The sequence below is a fragment of the Molothrus aeneus genome, chromosome 23 (genome assembly GCF_037042795.1).
Source record: "Molothrus aeneus isolate 106 chromosome 23, BPBGC_Maene_1.0, whole genome shotgun sequence".
NCBI lineage: Eukaryota > Metazoa > Chordata > Aves > Passeriformes > Icteridae > Molothrus > Molothrus aeneus.
The window spans coordinates 1,164,518-1,182,918 of NC_089668.1; the positions used below are offsets into that span (position 1 = coordinate 1,164,518).

Below are 18,401 nucleotides of genomic sequence, written 5' to 3' on the forward strand. Positions count from 1 at the left end.
CATCCTCAGCCCTCCCTTGCTGCAATCTCCTGCTTTATCGATTTAATACCACATTTTCCTCCCTGGGCAACAATAGATTCTGCTTTAATACCACTAACTGCAACATTTGTGTCCACTTCAGTGGCATTTAAAGTACTTTGTCTCTTGCAATAACACCTCGTTTGTAGCACTCCTGTAACACTCCTGACATCAATGGCACATCTTTATATCAGCACTTAGAACACTCGTAATATAACCCTCTAATCCTCGAATGGTGGACGTTAACAAAGTACTTTTATCAGAAATTCTGGGGATTAGGGAATCCAGGGATTCAGTGAAGTGCAACTCTAACACCGAGGCTGCCCTTGGGTTGTCTTTTCTCCCTTTGTGGTTTGGGACCCCAAGAGATACATTTAATTAAAAGTATCCTGAGGGTTATCCTCTGCTTCTCCCCATGGACTGCAAACCCATCTGTTGAGTGTTAATTAGGTTGGCAAGCAGTCGATTAAGCCAAATTGCCACTTTTCTGTACCCCAGACACGGTGCCCTGTGCCTGAGGGATGCCGCCTGCCACAGCTGCATTCCAGCTGTTCTCAGGGGGCTCAGATGTGTCAGAGAAGCTCAATTTCAGTAAAAAAGGTCACTATTTAGGCCACCAGAAATACAGTGAGTTGGGGTTGTGTCCCCAGCCCTTTCTTTGGATCACAATTTCAAGCTCTTCAAAATATTAAATGCAAAATATTTTTTTCAAAGCCCAGTAAAAGGAAGTTTTAAAGGTAAATTGCACAATTCCTACAGCTGACCCCGGCTATGTGGAGACTCCTGTGAAAGTGGGAGCATTAGTAATGCTGTAACAATCTGCATTTCATTTACAAGTGTCCTGTTAAAAAGCAGACAAGAGAGCGCTTTCAATATTCACTTTAGTCACCTAAATCCTGTCAGCTTCTCCCAAGACATTTCTGGTCAATGAAAGCTCTACCAGGAGCATGGAGCAAGCCAGAATTCCATAGGTTTTACCACAATCTTTTATTCAAAGTTTGGTTTCATTTGTCTCACCTGAAAGACAAATAGAATTAAACAGACATGCAACATTGCCTGTGAAAAATGAAGCAGTTATCCTTTATAGTGCTAGAGTGTAAAGCTTGATTTATTTACACATTTTAAGGTGAACAGGAGAATGTTGTAGGCAGATCATTTTACACATTCAGCTGTGCTCCACAGAGTGCAGTTACACATGAAATACACACTGAGGATGCTTGAAGTGCTCTGGGGCCTCAAGAAGCCACACAGGGAGGAGGCCAGAGATGTCAGCTCACACTGGGTAAGGAAGGCAGGGATGAACCCAAGGAGCTGCACCTTCACCAGAGTGCTGGAGCAGCTCCTGGTGCTGAGAAATCCCTTCCCTTTGGAGTCTGGGGGTGCTGTGCCAGCTGCAGGGTCCTGCCCGAACCCTGCAGTGCTGACATTCACACATCAGAGCGTGCTGGACAACACTTAAATAATTTTTCACCCTGGAATGTGGCACAGGGCTCCTCTCCTTTGAACCTTGCTGTGCTGCTCTGCTGTAAATATTTGCTGCAGTCCCAGGCATGGCCACTGTCACCTCAGACTAACAAATATTCTGTGAAAAGCTCAGTGTGAGGGTGCAAAACCCTTCCTGTTCCAGCTTCCCTGGATTAGAAGGGAGGTGAGGAGTTTAATTCACTCCTGAAAAAACCAGAAAGAGCACAGAAGTCCTTCAGTCAAGTTTGAACAAGACACTTGCTGTCTCTGGGCCCTGCTCATGCCTTTTCTTAGGCTGAAGAGCAGAAAATAACATTTTTTGGAAGACTGGGAGAAAAAGCAAGAAAGAGGAACGTGCATAAAATAAAAAAAAACCAAACAAAACCAAGCCCATGATAAGATTCCAGTGTTGAACACAGCAACAAAGAGGACTGAGGTGCAGTCCCTCAGTCCTACCCATACATCACTCATGGAGCTGAGGCCCATGGCCAAGGAACAGCCCAGGCTCCACTGCTGTGGCACAATGATCATAAATATTGTGATTTATGTGCTGGAGAAACAGACACCACCTCCAGTGGAGGCCTTTGGCAGGGAAGCTTCCAGAAGCAAACAAAGGAAGATTTCCCTGTGGCTGCAGGTAAAGGGAACTGTCATTATTAAGTAGAATTATTTGAGCACACAGAGACTGTGTAAATAAAACATGGTTATGTAAAGCTTTGGAGCAAGGCTTGCCTTTAGAATCTTTGCAGAGAAAGGGCCAAAGCCACACAATAGCACAAAAGCTGAGCTGTGGCTCGGGGCAGTTTCACTCACAGAAGGGCTGACACGTGAGGGCTCTGTGCAGGGAGCGAGGGCTCAGGAGAACGGGGGAGTTCACAGCAAAACCAGCCCTGAGCAGGCCAGAGCAGCCTGCCAGGGAGGCAGAGCCACCTCAGAGCAGCTCTGTCCCCTGGCTCTGTGTCCATCTCTCAGGGCTGTGCTGAGGAGGAAATCCCAGACCCAAATCCATGGCTGCCAAGTCTGTGCTCCAGTCTGAGCTGGGTTTAATCCCTGCTGAGAACTGGGACCAGTGCACTGGCACACACAGGACCATCCTGATCTCTACATCAGCAACCATTTAGGCCCTCCTGAACTGTTTTATTAAGCAGTTAACAGAGAGCATTGCCATGGAACAAGTGTGTGGTGCCACAGCTTGTATTCAGACTCTGTGTTCTGTGGCTGCAGAACCCATGGGTCAGAACAGGTTGATGAAATGGGAAGAGATAAGGAAAGGCAGCATTCCCATCCAGCCTCCCTGCACTGCTTCCTTCTGCATTGTTAATGAACAAAAGCTGCCCATAAATTCACCAGCAATCGATGGCCACATCCAAAGGCACTAAATCAGAGCCACTGCACCCCAGCAAATGAATGCTCTGGCAGCAGGAGCCCATTAAGATCCTTTCTTGCTTAATCACAAATCAAGTATTGAGGGTGCAAGGAAAGCTGTTATTTCTTGAGGTTTCCTAAGCTCCAGTGCAGGGGATGCCACTGATAAGATCTGAATTGTGCCCAGCTGGTGAAGAAAGCTGGGTACAGCCCCAGGGCACCTCCCCTGGCCAGGGGAAGGTTATTTTTCTAAGCTGCACAAAAATGCCAAAGCAATCCAAAGCATGCCCAGATGGAATCAGTCTGGCAAAGCAAACAAGTGCAAAGGAACAGTTCTGTTGTCATTTACAACAACAAGAACCTAGAATAATCATGTGCAGGTCAGGGGAGTTGTTGGGAGTTTCTGGCAGTGGGAACAGAAACTGGCCATGAGTCAATTTAACAAATAAAAATAAAAATAAATAAATGCAGAAAGACACTATTCCAAATCTAAGATAATCCCAAACTCCCTGGTATTGGGGGAATCACTTAAAAATACACAGAACATGAGAACTATTCCTTTCAAATACAGTTCCAGGGTCCTGGAGACTCCACTGTGCAGACAGCCCAAACCACACTGAGTGGACTTAAAATGCACTTTCCCAGAAAAAAAAAAAACAAACAAACCAGTTTTAGAGAACCCCCCCAGTGCTATCAAAGTGCCAGGATAAGCAGTGAGTGTTGCACTTTCTCCTCAACTGACAGTTCCCCATTGTCCCCCCCTCTGTGCCCATTCTCCCTCAGTATCAGCTCCTGGCCATCTCCTGGAAGCTGGAAAGATAAATATCAAAGTACACAAAGCTCCATTATCCTCCCAGGCCTCAGTGAGTGCTGGGCAACTTCTCTCCTTAGGTCATCCACAATAGTAGACAAGTGTTGGTTTTCCTTTTTCAAAAATAAAGAAAAAGGGGGAGGACCCCAGTTACATCACCCAAACTGAGCTTTTGAACTAAGGAACTTCAACATTGTTAAAAGCTGGGACCACTAAAGTTGGAAATCCTGCCTCAATCAGAAAGAAAATAAATAAATATGATAAAGAATTCAGATTTTGTCCAAAATTACATCAATTCCCAACAGATACAGTCACATCATTCTCATTTCTCCTTGTCCTCATCCTTTATAGTGCTCCCTCTGCACCATTTAATCCAACTTGAAGCTCCTGCTATGAAATCAGAAAACTGGCAAATAATCTTTGTTCTAAGCCATATAATCCAGTGGTGCTCTAAAAACAACCCCCATCCTCAGTGCTTGTGCTCAGCACCAGAACAGAAGTGCCCAAAATTGGTGGTTTGAAGGGATAAATGTTCACTCTCACCAGTTCTGCTGCTCTAAAGACACAGTGAGTTCCAGTGTTGGTGCTTCTAAACAATTCCATTTATTGCTGTGTCAGGGGAGCTCCATGGCCACACCAGGATTTAGAGCCTTCCTGGAAACCTGTCACAGTCCCTGTAAATGAAAGATTAAATCCTGTCCTCCTCTCTCTGTGAGCAGCTCCTGAGAACTTGTCTGGAGATAAAACCACTCCCAGCAGGGCTGAAAACTGCACAGTCACTTGCACAGCATCTCCTCTCCCATCAGCTCCACAGGGCTGCACTCCCCAGTCCATCAGTCCACACTCCCAGCCAGCAGCAGTCCATGCAGAACTGGGATCTGCTCCCTGCCAAGTGCTTTCAAGTTCCCAACTAGAAAAAGTTGTTTATTTTAATAACCAGCCTGGAAAGTTCAGCTCGAGACGAGCTTAAAACTCTTCTCAAGGTCGGCTTTACGCTCGCTTCTATTTGAACAGGTCAATAAATAAAGGTCAGACTGCTGAGTCCCTGAAGGTCACTCACTCCTTCTTGCTGTGCTCCAGCACCCTGTAGGGAGGGGCAGAGACCCCCCTGGGCCCGTGCTGCTCCTGTACGATGGGCAGCGTGGCTGGGCTGTAGATTTCTGGCATGCTGTCGTTGTTCTCCAGGGCGCCGTAGGAGAAGGAGGCTTTGAGGTCAGGCTGCACTGCAATCCCTTTGTCGTGCATGTTCTGCATGCCTGCAGGAGCAGAGGCACACATTAGGGACAAAAGTGCATTTTTGCTGCTCTCTGTTCAGCCAGGAAATGAGCACTCCCTGAGGCTCGTCAGCTGCTGAATCAAAGACAGGGTTTGTGCTCAGCTGATGGAGAAATAAGCTCCCAGTGCATGAGGGATGGCTCTCAGTTATCCACCAAGTGCTGCAGAGCTTTCTTACAGCTCACCAGAGAGCTTAGCTGTGCTTCCCAAAGGAGATTTCTGCTCCTCTACCTCACTGCTGAGCCAGCCCCAAAAATCAGTTCTCCTGCTAGACCCAGCCCCATCCCCAGTTCCAATTCAGATAACAACTGCCTGATCACCCAGCCCTGAGCAGAGGCACAGCCTGAGCCCTCCCTGGGCAGCCCAGCTCTTGAACAGGGTGATGGAACCCTGGGCTTTGGTCACCTGGCATGGCATCCATGGAGATGTAGGGCTCAAAGGGGACGGGCTTCTTCCTGTTCCTGGTGATCAGGAAGACTCCCAGGAATGCTATGAGGCACCTGAGGGAGGAGAAGGGATCACTGAGATGCCTGGCAAGGCAGAGCACAGAATAGTCCCTGTTGCTCCCTACAGAATTCAGAGCTGCAGACCAGGCCCTGCCAAGGCAGAATTCCAGGGCTCTGTCCCAGCTGAGCCCCCCTGAACACAGCCCTGGAACACCCCCAGCAACCAGCACAGCTTCACCTTTATCAAACACAGGGAAAAGTTTTCATGTTAATTAATTAATCAACCTTGGCTAACTGCAGGGGAAAGGAAACACAGCAACGTTTGGCTTTGCTTTGATGGGATTCCAGGATTTAGCAGCCTGACCTTTCCAAGGCTCCCTGTAAACACACCACCAGCCACAGATCTGCATTGTCACAGAGCAAGGTGCAGCTCAGAACAATGATCTCCCAATCGTTTGGGGATTTTTTCCTGTACTTATCTAAAAGATATTTGAGAATGTCCCCTGATTATGGAGAGCTAATTACACCAAAACACTGAGTTACACAGGAAATGTTTTACTGATCCCATCAGCATTGTGCCTTCTCCATGCCCTAAAAACTCCACAAGTCAGGCACAGCTCAGGGAAGGTGCAAAATCTGAAATAAGGTTCCCAGAGAGAGTCTTTGGGTTATTTTACAATTCATGAGCAGGCAGCTTGAAAACCAAGCCATCTGCTGAGCACCCCAGCTGATCCCCAGGATTTAGTGATTAATTGTTGTGTAATTGTGCATTACCAAGGGTTACACAATTTTTTCCAAACACAACACTGAGCCCTAAGAGCCACTCTCTGCTCTGACAGAGAGGCATTTTTAAAACAGATTTGTATTTTTACAATTTGAGCCACATAAAGCAACAGTTTTCTGTCAAGGAAACGTGGAGCACTTACCCCAGTGCAAACATACAGATGTGGAGAACATCTTCACCCATGAAGTCCAGGTAAAAAGTTGCTCCTTGAAAAGGAAATCATTCATTACATCTTCCCAATTCCACCTTCAGCCAGAACCCACATCAGCCAGGATTCCTATTTTTATAGCCAGCACCTTTGTTTGTTTAATGATCTGAAAATAGGTGTCCTGATTTCTATTTTAACACAAATTATTGACAAATCTTTTCGAGTTTCACTACCAAAATAGTTCTGCTGGTGTCACTAACAGAGATATAAATGAACCTGTGCAGCAAAAACAAGAGGGACTATTTTGGAATGATGAGAAAAATTGGATTTAACTATAAAAATACACAAACTCTTGACCCCAAACAACAACAAACAGCTCCAAATTCTGCAAGTGTCCTGGGTGGCAGCAGGACACACGTTCTGCCTCCTGCTCTTTACATATTTAAAGTAAAGAAAATAAAGTAAAAAATAAATAACAAGGAAAGATTTTACCTGCACATATAAGAACATATTGAATGAGGAACAGTCTCAAACAAAATTCCCCTGCACAAAATGACAGCGCTGAACAGAAAATTTTAACAGTCTATGGGATAATTCACATTTTTAAAAAGGAAAAAAAACCCAAACAAAGCCACTGCAGATGAGAGATGACAAAAAAATAAGAGTCATCATATTGCTGAGTATTCACCTTCAGGAGGATTATTTCCCAAAATCTTTTGCCCTTTTTTCAGAAAGGTTTGTGCAGTTACCTGCTGAGATTGCTGCTGTGGTGGATAGGATGTAGCCAATGCTGGAGATCTGAGCTGAGTCATAGAGCTGGGAGGCTTGAGCTAAAAACCTGCAACACAATCACAGGCAACAGGGGCTGATTGGGAAGGATCCTTTTTTGGAAACACCTTTCAAAAGTGATGCATAAATTTAAGGAAATTCATTCTTTGCTCAGTGAATGGCAGCAGCAGAAAGCCTTGGAAAGAATAAAAAGGACAGAAGAGGGAGGTTTGTGGCTGCACTGAAATTACTGCCCCAACCTCAGGGCCAGAGTGTCCCTCATATTTTGAGAATCCTTTTATCCCTGCTGCTACCAGCTTTTTATGTGATTGCAAGTACAAAGGGGAAAAAAACCCCTAAAAATAGACACATTTTCAACAACACTGATCCTGCACTTTGATTTTAGCCAGTGCAGATACTGCATTTGATTGGCCACCATTCCAGTCCTGAAATTGTTTGGAAAATACTTGAATGGTGGCATTAAAACATTTTTATGTTCTTGCAAGTACAAAGGGGGAAAAAACCCCTAAAAATAGACACATTTTCAACAACACTGATCCTGCACTTTGATTTTAGCCAGTGCAGATACTGCATTTGATTGGCCGCCATTCCAGTCCTGAAATTGTTTGGCAACCACTTGAACGGTGGCATTAAAACCACCTGGCAGTGGAAAAGCACAGACCCCCCCCAGGCCCCTGGGACAGATGACAGGAAAGAATGGGTAATTCTCTACATTTCAGGGGTATTTTTGGCATGGTACCAAAGAGCCCCTGCCCACAGACTGCAGATAAAGAGAGGAGTCCTTACGTGGCCTGGTAGACGGCTGTGGCAGCCATGCACACCAACATGATGTAGAAGATGGGGGAGTCCAGCTGCAGGGTGCCCTGGATGGACACCAGGATCATCCCTGCCACAGCCTTCACTGTCACCACCGTCATGGAACCTGGGGGGCACCACACTCAGCTGGGGCAGCTGCAGGAGCCTGCAAACCACCCCAGCATCCCCCAAACCCTGCCCCTCGTCCTGCCAGGCACACAGGGCATGCAGAGTGCCTGTTCTGTCCCCCACAAACCCAGCACAGCAACCTGCAGTGAATCACTGAACCCTTCTCCAGCTACAGAACTGGGAGCATTTACTGGGACCTGTTCACAGGGGTCCCAGCATGAGGGAAGAGAGGAGGATCTGACTCCATGTTTCACAAGGCTTGATTTATTATTTTATGATATATATTATATTAAAACTGTACTAAAAGAATAGAAGAAAGGATTTCATCAGAAGGCTGGCTAAGAATAGAAAAAGAATGGAATGACACAAAAGCTTCTGTCTTGGACAGAGTCTGAGCCAGCTGGGCTGTGATTGGCCATTAATTAGAAACAACCACATGAGCCCAATCCCAGATGCACCTGTTGCATTCCACAGCAGCAGATAATCATTGGGTACATTTTGTTCCTGAGGCCTCTCAGCTTCTCAGGAGGAAAAATCCACAGGAAGGGATTTTTCAGAAATGATCATGGCTCCACATTTACTGGTGCTGTCAGTGTTTAAAGAGTGTTCTGCAGTTATGGGATGGGAGGACACAAATTTTCCATTTGGTTTGGTTCATAAAGCCAAAGAAGTGTCCAAAACAAGAATCAGGAAGAACTTTCCTTTCTTGAAAGTTGGGCCTTTCAGAATTAGGGCAGTTGCTTTGTAATTCATGGAGCCTCTGAGGCACCACTGAAATCCAGCCCCAAACAGCTCAAAAAACCAAAAAAAAGAGTAAAAGAAACGACACTGCAGGAACTGAAGGTGCATAAACAAAAATTGAGGACTGTGACACAGAGTTCAGCATGGCAGACTTGCCATTACTCATCCTTTTTAAAGTTTAATTGATTACAGTTTCCATTAAAAAAATATTAAATGTGCAAATCCAGAATCACTGCAGGATCCCACTGTGGGATATCAGAATCACCAGGGACTGTTTCACAGGGACAAGCTGGGGTGGCAGAGGATTCCTCATTTCTTGAACCACACAGCAAATCTTAACAGAGCTGAGACAATCCTTGTAGGTCAAATTCTCTCTTCCACCCACTGGCTCAGCCCTCCTCACACACTGAATGCCACCCTTTGTGTGCCCAGATTAAAATTAAGAACATTAATTAATAACCTGCACTTTCTGTGCTTGGCAGATTATTTGCCTGATGGGGAAGCCTTAATTGTTCAAAGGTTCTTTGCAAAGATTCTAAATGTCAGCTTCAGGAACATTTCTGGAGAAAATTATTGCATTTCATGGCCTTAATTAAATCAATATAATCCCCTGCATGCCTCAGTTTACTGTTTAAAGATCTTACAAGTCCATATCAACTTACCCAGCAAAGCCACCAGCAGGAGAATAATGACAATGTAGTTTGCATTTCTCTCCTTGTAAAAGTACAGGAGCAGACAGAACACAATGATCTCCACAAGCTACAAAAGAGAGAAATGAGAATATCAGAGATGCAGAGCACATGGGATTGGCAGTAAATGTGAGCCAATCAAACATTAAATAGGGCAAATCAAAGGGAAATGGGGATCCCACACAATTCTAGACCAAATTCAGCATCATCTCAGATTCCAGTGAGAGCAGATATTCAGCAGCTGCTGGCAGAACAGGAAACACTTCTGCTGTGGGATTTATGGTAAAGCAGCTGATCAAATAGTCCTGACTGAATATCCACAGGAGACATCTCAGTCTGCTTTCTGCACTGAGCTTCCTGGGCCAATGCCAGGGTTATCTTCCTTAAAACACAAATTCCATGGGATTTTCAGTAAGAGATTGGAGGGCCCAGAGAAAGTCAGTGTGGAAAAAGCCCAGACTCAGGCACCAGTAAATTTTCAGTCAAAGACATTTAATCCTACAGAATTCAGAGAAACAAAAGGAGCTGTGCATGTGTCTGACACCTGGAAAAGCTGGCCCAGGTTCATGAGTGAACACACGGAACACTGGCAGCAACCAGGAGGAAAAATAATGCTGGCAACAAAACTGGCCCAGGAGAAAACCCCCACCCTCCATGGCCCCTCACCATGTAGAGCAGGAATGGCCAGCTCACTAAATGCCTGGTGATGTTTTCTGCTGTCATCTTCTCGTGGCTGTTGGGTCCAAATGTCACCAGCAGGTAAGTGCCAACAACTGCCAGGCCACAGCCCACGAAGGACAGCACGTAACGCCCTTGGGCAGCACAGGACAGGAGAGCACAGGGTTAATGAGGGGGTGGGATGCCTGCAATTAATGAATTCATCCCACAGCACCATCACTGGATGTTCCTCAGGGTGCCCTTCCTGCCCCACCTCCAAAATCTTGCAGCCACCAGGGGCAGTGGGAACTGAGACAAAGTTGGTACCAGGTGGCCTCTGGTAAATAAATCAAGCTGCAAGATCTGTGACCCTGCCTGGCCCTGCCCACAGCCCCTTCCCACTTCTGCAAACGCCTCCATGTCCATGGAATTCATTCCCTCGTGCCTGTGCTGCAGCTTCAGCCTGTTTCTAAATGCTGTGAGGCTCAGGGGATTTGGCACAAGCCAGGGAAAAGACATCCATTTGTAATGAACAGTGGAGGAGATGACACATTTCATCCAAGAGGTGCTCATGACACCTTGCCAGCCCTGTAATTATAATTCCTGAGGGCCCATGCTGTGTGATGAACTGTAAACACAGAGGAGAAATGAAAAGGAACTGTGGAACTTACTCAAAAATTCCTTGGGCTTCCATTTTTCTTTAATAAATATAATTCCTATGATTGCACTGGCTGTGAAAGAAAGAAAAAGAGAGAGAAAAGCAGTGAATTCTGGAGCCAGGAATCTCCCACAGGAACACACCCAGGCTCCTTCCTCCTTACCCACAACAGACACTGCACTGAGGGGCACAATCAGTGAGAGAGGAGCAAAGGCATAGGAGGAGAACACTCCCAGCTCCCCCAGCAGCAGCAGCAGGAACCCACTCCACCAGGTCTTGGTTCTGAAGTAGGCCCGGGGGTCCTTGGAGCCCGCCAGCCTGATGTGGCTGTATTTCTAGAAAAGAACACGGAAATAAAGCAGCCTTGTCACGTTTGATTGCTGATTTCAGTGCAGGATGAGGATCTGCCTCAGGGCACTCACCTGCAGGTTGAGGGCAATGCTGCTGACAAGGTGCCCAAAAATAGCCAGAAGTGCCCCAATCAGGTTCTCCTGCAAAGCCAAAGGAACACACAATGACTGACAATGATTGACTTCAGCCAAGAGCCCAGAGGGCTTCGCACACTCTGGAGGAGAGAGAGCAGACTTTGAAACCATTCCTGAATCATGGAACAGCCTGGCATGGAAGGGACCTTTAAAGGTCATCTGGTCCAACCCCCAGCTGTCAGTGAAACCTGTTTGTCTTCCTCCCTTCCTGCTGCTCTGGGGCAGCTCAGATTAGAGCTGTGCCTGTGCTCCACACCTGTGAACTCAGGTGGAAGATAAGACCCAACAGCCACTTTCTCCAAGAGACTTCAATTCATTTGCAGTTTCTCAGAGAGGAGGAAGATAAGGCTAAAAAAACCCCACACCATCACTCATTCTTGCCTCTGAAAAACTCATTTATGAGGATTTTATTGCCCTGGAATCCAGAGAATGGATCAGGAACCTCTGCTTCCCAACTGTTTTGCTCTTCTCCACTTGTGACAGCTGCTGGTTCAGTCACTGATTCAGCCCATGTGATCAGGAAGCCCAATTATCACAGATTTTAATCTGCTTTTTGTATAAACCAGTTATTCTCAAAGTCACAGGAGACTGCTGACAGCTCCCAACCTCTTCTGCACTGGCATTCAAAGCTCAGCAACAATTCTCACACTCTGGAGATGGAATTTGAAATGAAGAGAGGATGTAAAGCAGGCTGAGTCACAAAGGAGATGCAGAGGAGGACTGAAGAGAAGAGCCTGAGGCCACCAAACATTTGTGTGCTCCCAAAACTGCCTAAACCTCATTAAATGTCATTAGCAGTGTTCCTTCAGCCCAGTCCTTACTTGCATTGATTTGGGATAACCCAGCTCACATTCAGATGTCAATAAGAATAATTGGATTAATCTTGATTTTCTCATACACAGAAGAACTTCCAGATTTCAAATTCGTAGCAGCAGAACAAAAACCTCTTTGTCAGAATGCACAGAAAGAAGATTCACCCAAAGAGCTTCACTCAAAAGCACCTGAGAGGTTCCCAGGACAGAGAGAGAAGGTGGCAGGAGGATGTCACTGTGTGACACAGTGCAGAGGTCTCTGTGCTGTGACAGCCTCAGGCAACAGCACTTGGGTCAACTCCCACAAGGGCCCAGGACTGTGGTCTCAAAGGAAGATAAAACCCCTTTTTGCTGAGATCCTCTGATACCTTCAGAATCGGGATTCAGAGGGAATTTATCTGCTCCCAGCTGGAGCACAAGGAGGAATTACAGCCCCATGTCCCAGCCAGCTGCAGCCTCTGCTGTGGGCTCAACCCTGAAATTCAAACACCTGAACACAGAGAGCAGAGCAGAACCTCTGCTCTGTTCCTGCTGCACGGCTGAAAGGGCAGCTGTGAGAATCACTGCACCCAAACACCTCCACACCCTCCCCTGCCACGCCTTCCTGCAGCTCCTCTGCTCTGCACACACAGAATTTCTCTGTCACCCAGATATGACACCCCAGGAATGGCTGAATTCAAAGACAGAGCCCTTTCTGCAGAAAATAACCCCAAAGCAGCATCGTTATCAGCTCATTCCAGGAATCAGAGCCTCAGGGATGGAAACCTCCCCGTTGGGGTGGGAAGCTGACCTTGTAGGAGAAGGAGTCTGTGTGTGGCTGCACAGAAACTGCTGCTGTGGCCAACGGGAGCTGCTGGAGCTGCAGACTGGGGCTGTTTCCTTCCATTCTGGGGTTTTTTCTTTGCTTTTCAGCTTTCTTGATGCTGGAAGTTCTCTTTAAAGAAGAGACTTGGACTCTGCTGGAACCAACGTTTGGTACCACTCCCTGCCATCCATCCTGTTCCCCTGGACAAGGTCAGGGAAGCACAGAGGAGTCCTGCTGCTTCCTTTCCAAAGGAGTCCTGCTGCTTCCCTTCCAAAGGGGTCCTGTGCTTCCCTTCCAAAGGGGTCCTGCTGCTTCCCTTCCAAAGGGGTCCTGCTGCTTCCCTTCCAAAGGGGTCCTGCTGCTTCCCTTCCAAAGGGGTCCTGCTGCTTCCCTTCCCCTGCCCTGGCTCAGGGTGGCCACACAGGCACAGAGAGGGGAAGATGAGCCACTGCTTCCAGCCAGTCAGTGAAGCAACAGGGTTATGTTCCTTCCAGATGAATCTAAGGGAAAAAAAAAAGAAAGAAGCCCCAAGGAATTAGATGAAATAAATCAGTGGTCCAAAACCTGCAATAAAGGATAGGCCACAGAAACGCCCCTGGAATCAAACTCACAGCTGCACATAAAAAAGAAAAGCAGATTGTAAATGTCTTCTTAGAAAGCCTCGAACAGAAACTCACAGACTCTGCTTTTCAAGCTCTTGTGACCTGGCTGGCCCCCAGGGGTGACACACTCAGCTGGCATTTAGCAGCATCACAAAGGCTCTCAAGTCCTCCAAGCCCTGCTTTTCATGTCCCTCCTCCCTGAAGCTCCTTCCTCCGAGCCCCGGTTTCCCGGGGCCGAGCTCGCTGCAGCTGTCTGGGGAGCAGCAGCACCGCCCTCGCCCGGTCTGAGCGGATCCCGCGGGGTGCGACCGTCCCGGGCTCGCTCAGCCCGGCCGGGATTCGCCGGGAGCATCCCCGGCCCGAGCCCGGACACCGCCCGTGTCCCGTCCCGTGGCAGCGGCCCCGGGCAGCCCCAGCGTGGGGCAGAGCAGCCACGGAAGGGCAAAGCCGCCCACTGTGAGGGGATGGGGCAGCAAATCCCGCTCCCACCGCCAGCGACCCTGCCCGGGCAGCGCAGAGCGCGGGACAGCCCCGGGCCGGGACACGGGGCGTGCCACCGAATCCTCCGGTGCGCGGCCCCGCCGCTGTCCCTGCCCTGCCCCGCCGCTGACCCCGGCCCGGCCCCGGCACTCACCGGCCCCGCCGCTGATCCCGGCCCGACCCCGGCACTCACCGGCCCCGCCGCTGACCCCGGCCCGGCCCGGCCCCGGCCTCCAACTCCGGCTCCCGGTCCAGCGCCGCAGCCACTTCCTCCTCGGCGCATCCGGTTGGTCTCCAGCGCTGTCAATCAAAGGACCGTCCCCAAGATGCGGGCGAGGATTGGCTGCTGCGCGGAGAGGGATCTGGCCCAGCCTATGGGCGCAGGGCTCTGAGGGGCCGGGCGGAAGAAGCCGCGTTCCGCCGCTCGGTTGGGGCGGGACGAGGCGGTCCCGCGAGCCCCGCCCGGAGCGCTCCCCGGCCCAGAGCTGCAGGGACAGCCGCGGCCCCGCGCCTTCCCCCGCTTTGCCCCGGTGGGACCCGTTCCTCCCGCCCTCCCCGTGTGCGCGGCTCCCGGTGGCGCGAACAGCAGCCGGAGCCGCCTTAAAGCTTATGCGCAAAGCTCCTCCGCCGAGCCATCTTAAACCAGCCGCGGTCGCGCTGAGAGCTCGCCTGTGATTGGGTGCCTGCTCACAGTAACAAGCACGGTGATTGGATGAGCGCTGAGGCGGCTGTTGTCTCGGTAACCGGGTGTCCGCATTCCCGGGGCCGCTGAGGGCCGGGGATGAACGGGCAGGAACCGGCAGGAACGGGCGGATACAGACAGCACACCACCCCTGAGCAGGGTCGGGGATCTCCCCGGTGCCCCCCGCGCCGCCTCAGCCGCTCAGGTACCCGCCACCCGCCGTTCCCAGCGCGCCCCGCGCCGCCTCACCTGGGCGAGGCTGGGCCGTGAGGCGACTTCCGGTGGCACCTCAGGCGAGGCCCTAGAGGGCTCCACCTCATCCCTCACCCGGGCTCCCCTCGCCCCCGAGCCATCGCCCCGAGCGCCGGTTCTCTCAATGCAGACAGCAAAGGCCATTGCTGCCCTGGGCCAGCTCTGCAGCCTCGGCCCTGCTGCACGTTGAGAGCCGGGACTGAGCTTAGAAATAAAATCCCGGCTCTGCCCTGAGTCGTGACACTGGACGCGTGGGCTGTGACCGGATCCCCGCCCTTCCAGCTCAGGGATGCTGCGGAGCACGAGGTACCTCTGGCACAACAGCACCGCTCGGTGCCATGTCCCGAAAATAAACAGCACTCACCACAGTGAAGGGTGAAAACATCAACCACACTGAGGTTTTTCGCTCAAAGCACAACCAGGGTTCGTTACTGGAGCAAATCAAGGGGTATCTGGAATTATTTATAGCTACAGTGGGTTAGAGGAGTTCCAGATCCACAGTTCCTCCTCTTGGGAATAAACCAGCACAAGGGAATAAGAAATGAAATCAAACAAAACATTCATCAGCAGCAGTGTTTCCAAAGGTATTTTTAAATAAACCAGGGAAATGAAATGCAGGAGTGACTGCTGGTTTTCTGGCAGGAATGCTGCATTAATGTTTGATTTGCCTTTATCTTACACATCCCATTTCAAAGGACAGCTGCTGTTGCATTCACATGTTTCCTCCATCTCCATATTCAGTGTTGTTATCCTTGGCTGCTCTTCTTAGGTTTCAAGATTTCCTTATAAACACCACAGGAAAGGAAACTCAAACTGGGGGAAAAAGAAAGAGATTTACGTCTCAGTCAAAGGAATTTCAGTATAACCAAAAATGTTTGAAGTTTATGAGGGTTTTTTGACACTGGTAATGGTCCTGTTCTGCGACAAAAATAGCAACAAATTTAGATCAAAGTCATTACATTAACTTTATAATCTCAACTGATAACAGCAGGAGAAATGGCAATGCAATATGAGTGGTTTAAGCCTGGTGGATGCTCTCACTTGTGCCACCTCCCTGTGTCCCACCCAGCAGCCCTGGCCCTGTTTGTCCCGGGTGTTTGAGCCCCCCAGACGCACACCTGGCATTTCTTCAGCACTGCTGCAGCTCATCCTTGTGCAGGGACACCACCAGGGGTGTCCCCTCTCTCTTGGGATCTCTGCTGCTCCCAGTCACCCCAAGGTGTGTTAGAAAATTTATTTTCCCAGCCCAGTGCTCAAAGAAGGAGTCAGAGCTCTTCAGTTCTCCTTCTCAAGGCTGTTTATTGTTTCTTATCTATAAAATTCTTTCTCCTGTCTAAAAACCTCAAAAATCTATTTTTCACCCTGTGATAAATTCACTGTCATTCTACTTAAACTTTCATGGCTTGTAAATCTTCATATAAGGTTGGTAATTTTTTCCATGGGTCAAGATCAAAGGCACAGGGGTCCTGGGCTCTGTGCCAAGGTGTCTGAGCCCCCCGGGCAGGGGCTCGAGCCCTCCAGGGCAGCCAGAGGAGTTCCCTGGGTTCCGGCCCCTCTCCCTGCCCGTGCTGCCCTTCCCGCGGCTCCCAGGTGTTCGGGAATTCCATCCGCCCTCCTCCCACCAGCAGAGGGAAGCAGAAGGATGCGTTAAACCCGCGGCGCTTTCCCAGCCAGCACTCGCAGGTGCCAAGGGCCTCCTGGGCTTCCTGGATGCACCTTCCCAGCTGCTTCCTCAGCTGGGGGAAGGAGGATGCCCTTCCACAGACTCCCGCTGTCTGGGGACTACGTGGTAACCCCAGAACTCCCAAAATTAGGTGCAGGAAGGATTTCTGAAACTCGGTACCGAGTATGTAAAGTAGGTACATCAAGGAGGTGTTTGGCATCTTCCCCTCTTTCTTCTCCTGCCTTTAGCATCTTCTCTTTCTTCTCCTTGCTTTGATCTCTTGCTCCTTGCTTGTCTCTCCCATCTCAGTGATATCAGGAGCCCATTATCTTAGGGTTGAATAACAGCAATCAAGGACGTAAAGGACAAAAAAAGATGAGGGGAAAATGATCAAGGTGGAGAAGTTGCTTAAAGACTTTGTGTAGGCGCCATCAGTCTGCCTGGTCAGCTTCCAGCAGAGCCAGCTGACCTGATGCTGAGCTGTGACTGAAGCAGAGCAGGCAGAGTCTGCAGGGAGCTCCTCAAAGCACTCCCTTCCCTTTGAGAATTTCCTGCTCGAAGGGCAGAGTGGGCAGCAGGCCAAACCACAAACTACACAAGGGCTTGGCTGCTGCTCTCTGAGGCTTTATCCCTGGAGAAGAGTTCCTGCAGCAGATCACAAGGGGAGGCACTGAGACATCAACACCAGGCCTTTTGGGGGCTGCTGCCTTGGTTTCCCCCAGCTGAAGGACTTGGCCGTGTCCCCCTCAGCCATTCTGGAGCACATTCCTTGAGTCAGGGATAAATGCCAGCACAGGAAGTTACCCACTTGCAATTTAGGCAGTGGAAGGAGCTTATTTGTCTCTCAGTGCCTGACCTGGAACACCCAAGAGGTGACTTGACCCACTTGTGTCACTCTGCCAGTTCACCCCTGCAGGACCCAGCCACTGGGGCTGGGAGCTGCTGCTGGGTTTCCCTTGCATCACCCAAACACAATTCCTGGCACTCTGAGGCGTGCAGGAGCTGAATCTCCAAGGGCGTGGAGGTGCCTGATCTCCAGTTACCCTCAGCAGCACTGGGTGATGATGGATGTGCCAAACCCAGGGCTGCATGCTCAGGAGGGGAGAAGGGCTTCAGAGCCTTTCCCAGCACATGCTGTCCTGGAAGGAATCAGAACGTGCTGCCCACAGGAGCTGCCCTGGCTGGCCAGGGATTGCATCCAGCCCTCCAGGCTGGGCAGCAGCAGCCAAGCCTGGCAGCAGCAGGGCAGAAGGAGCTTGCAGATGCAGTTTTTTATCAGCTGCTCTGGAAACCTGCTGCAATTTTAATAATCAGCTCCAGCAGAATTGGGCAGGTCCTGCTTCCCTCAGCACAACCCCACCGGCCACGGGGCACGGGCTGGACAACCTCGAGCACATGGCAGGGCCACGTGGAGAGGGACCCTGTGGCCAGGGCAGTGCAGGCTCTCTTCTGGTTCTGGTTCTGGTTGTTGATAAGGAACAGCTGCCTCAGGATCCTGCTCCCTGCAGGTGAACCCTCAGACCACATCTTCAGAAATCCCTGTAATTTTGGAGCAGCCCAAGTCAGAGCAGCTCTGCTCAAGTTCGTGGAGTTGCAGCACACACCTCAAATTTTGAGCTGTCCTGAAACGTTTTCGTACAAAGAAAAATGAGTGGAAAAGATGATTTTGTGCTGAGCTGCTTGATAACTCAAGGGGTATTTTTACAGGAAAGGCTGAATCCAGCAGAAGACCGATTCCTTGGGCTCTGATTCCTTGCAGAGCTCTCCCATTTTCATGGAGTGGCCCATATTTGGGGTTTGTTATTTTTAGCACCATAGTAGCACCGTTCCACTTGTCCGTGCACGCAGCCA

The 18,401-nt window shown here is 49.6% G+C and overlaps 1 protein-coding gene across 2 annotated transcripts; it reads right to left on the minus strand.

The window, feature by feature from the left end:
• Positions 1 to 986: 986 nt before the first annotated feature.
• On the minus strand, positions 987 to 14,430 carry NIPAL3 (NIPA like domain containing 3). Of its 2 annotated transcripts, none has more exons than XM_066564763.1 (12): positions 14,147 to 14,430; positions 12,857 to 13,371; positions 11,192 to 11,260; positions 10,933 to 11,104; positions 10,783 to 10,842; positions 10,121 to 10,266; positions 9,428 to 9,524; positions 7,887 to 8,022; positions 7,061 to 7,149; positions 6,306 to 6,369; positions 5,339 to 5,433; positions 987 to 4,914 (listed from the first exon to the last, which is right to left on the minus strand). In XM_066564763.1, exons 2-12 carry the CDS (start codon positions 12,950 to 12,952, stop codon positions 4,715 to 4,717), a joined length of 1,224 nt encoding a protein of 407 aa, XP_066420860.1. In that variant the 5' UTR covers positions 12,953 to 13,371; positions 14,147 to 14,430; the 3' UTR covers positions 987 to 4,714. The 2 variants fall into 2 exon arrangements, with proteins under 2 accessions (XP_066420860.1, XP_066420859.1); XM_066564762.1 differs by lacking the exon at positions 14,147 to 14,430 and adding an exon at positions 14,108 to 14,131.
• Positions 14,431 to 18,401: the final 3,971 nt, after the last annotated feature.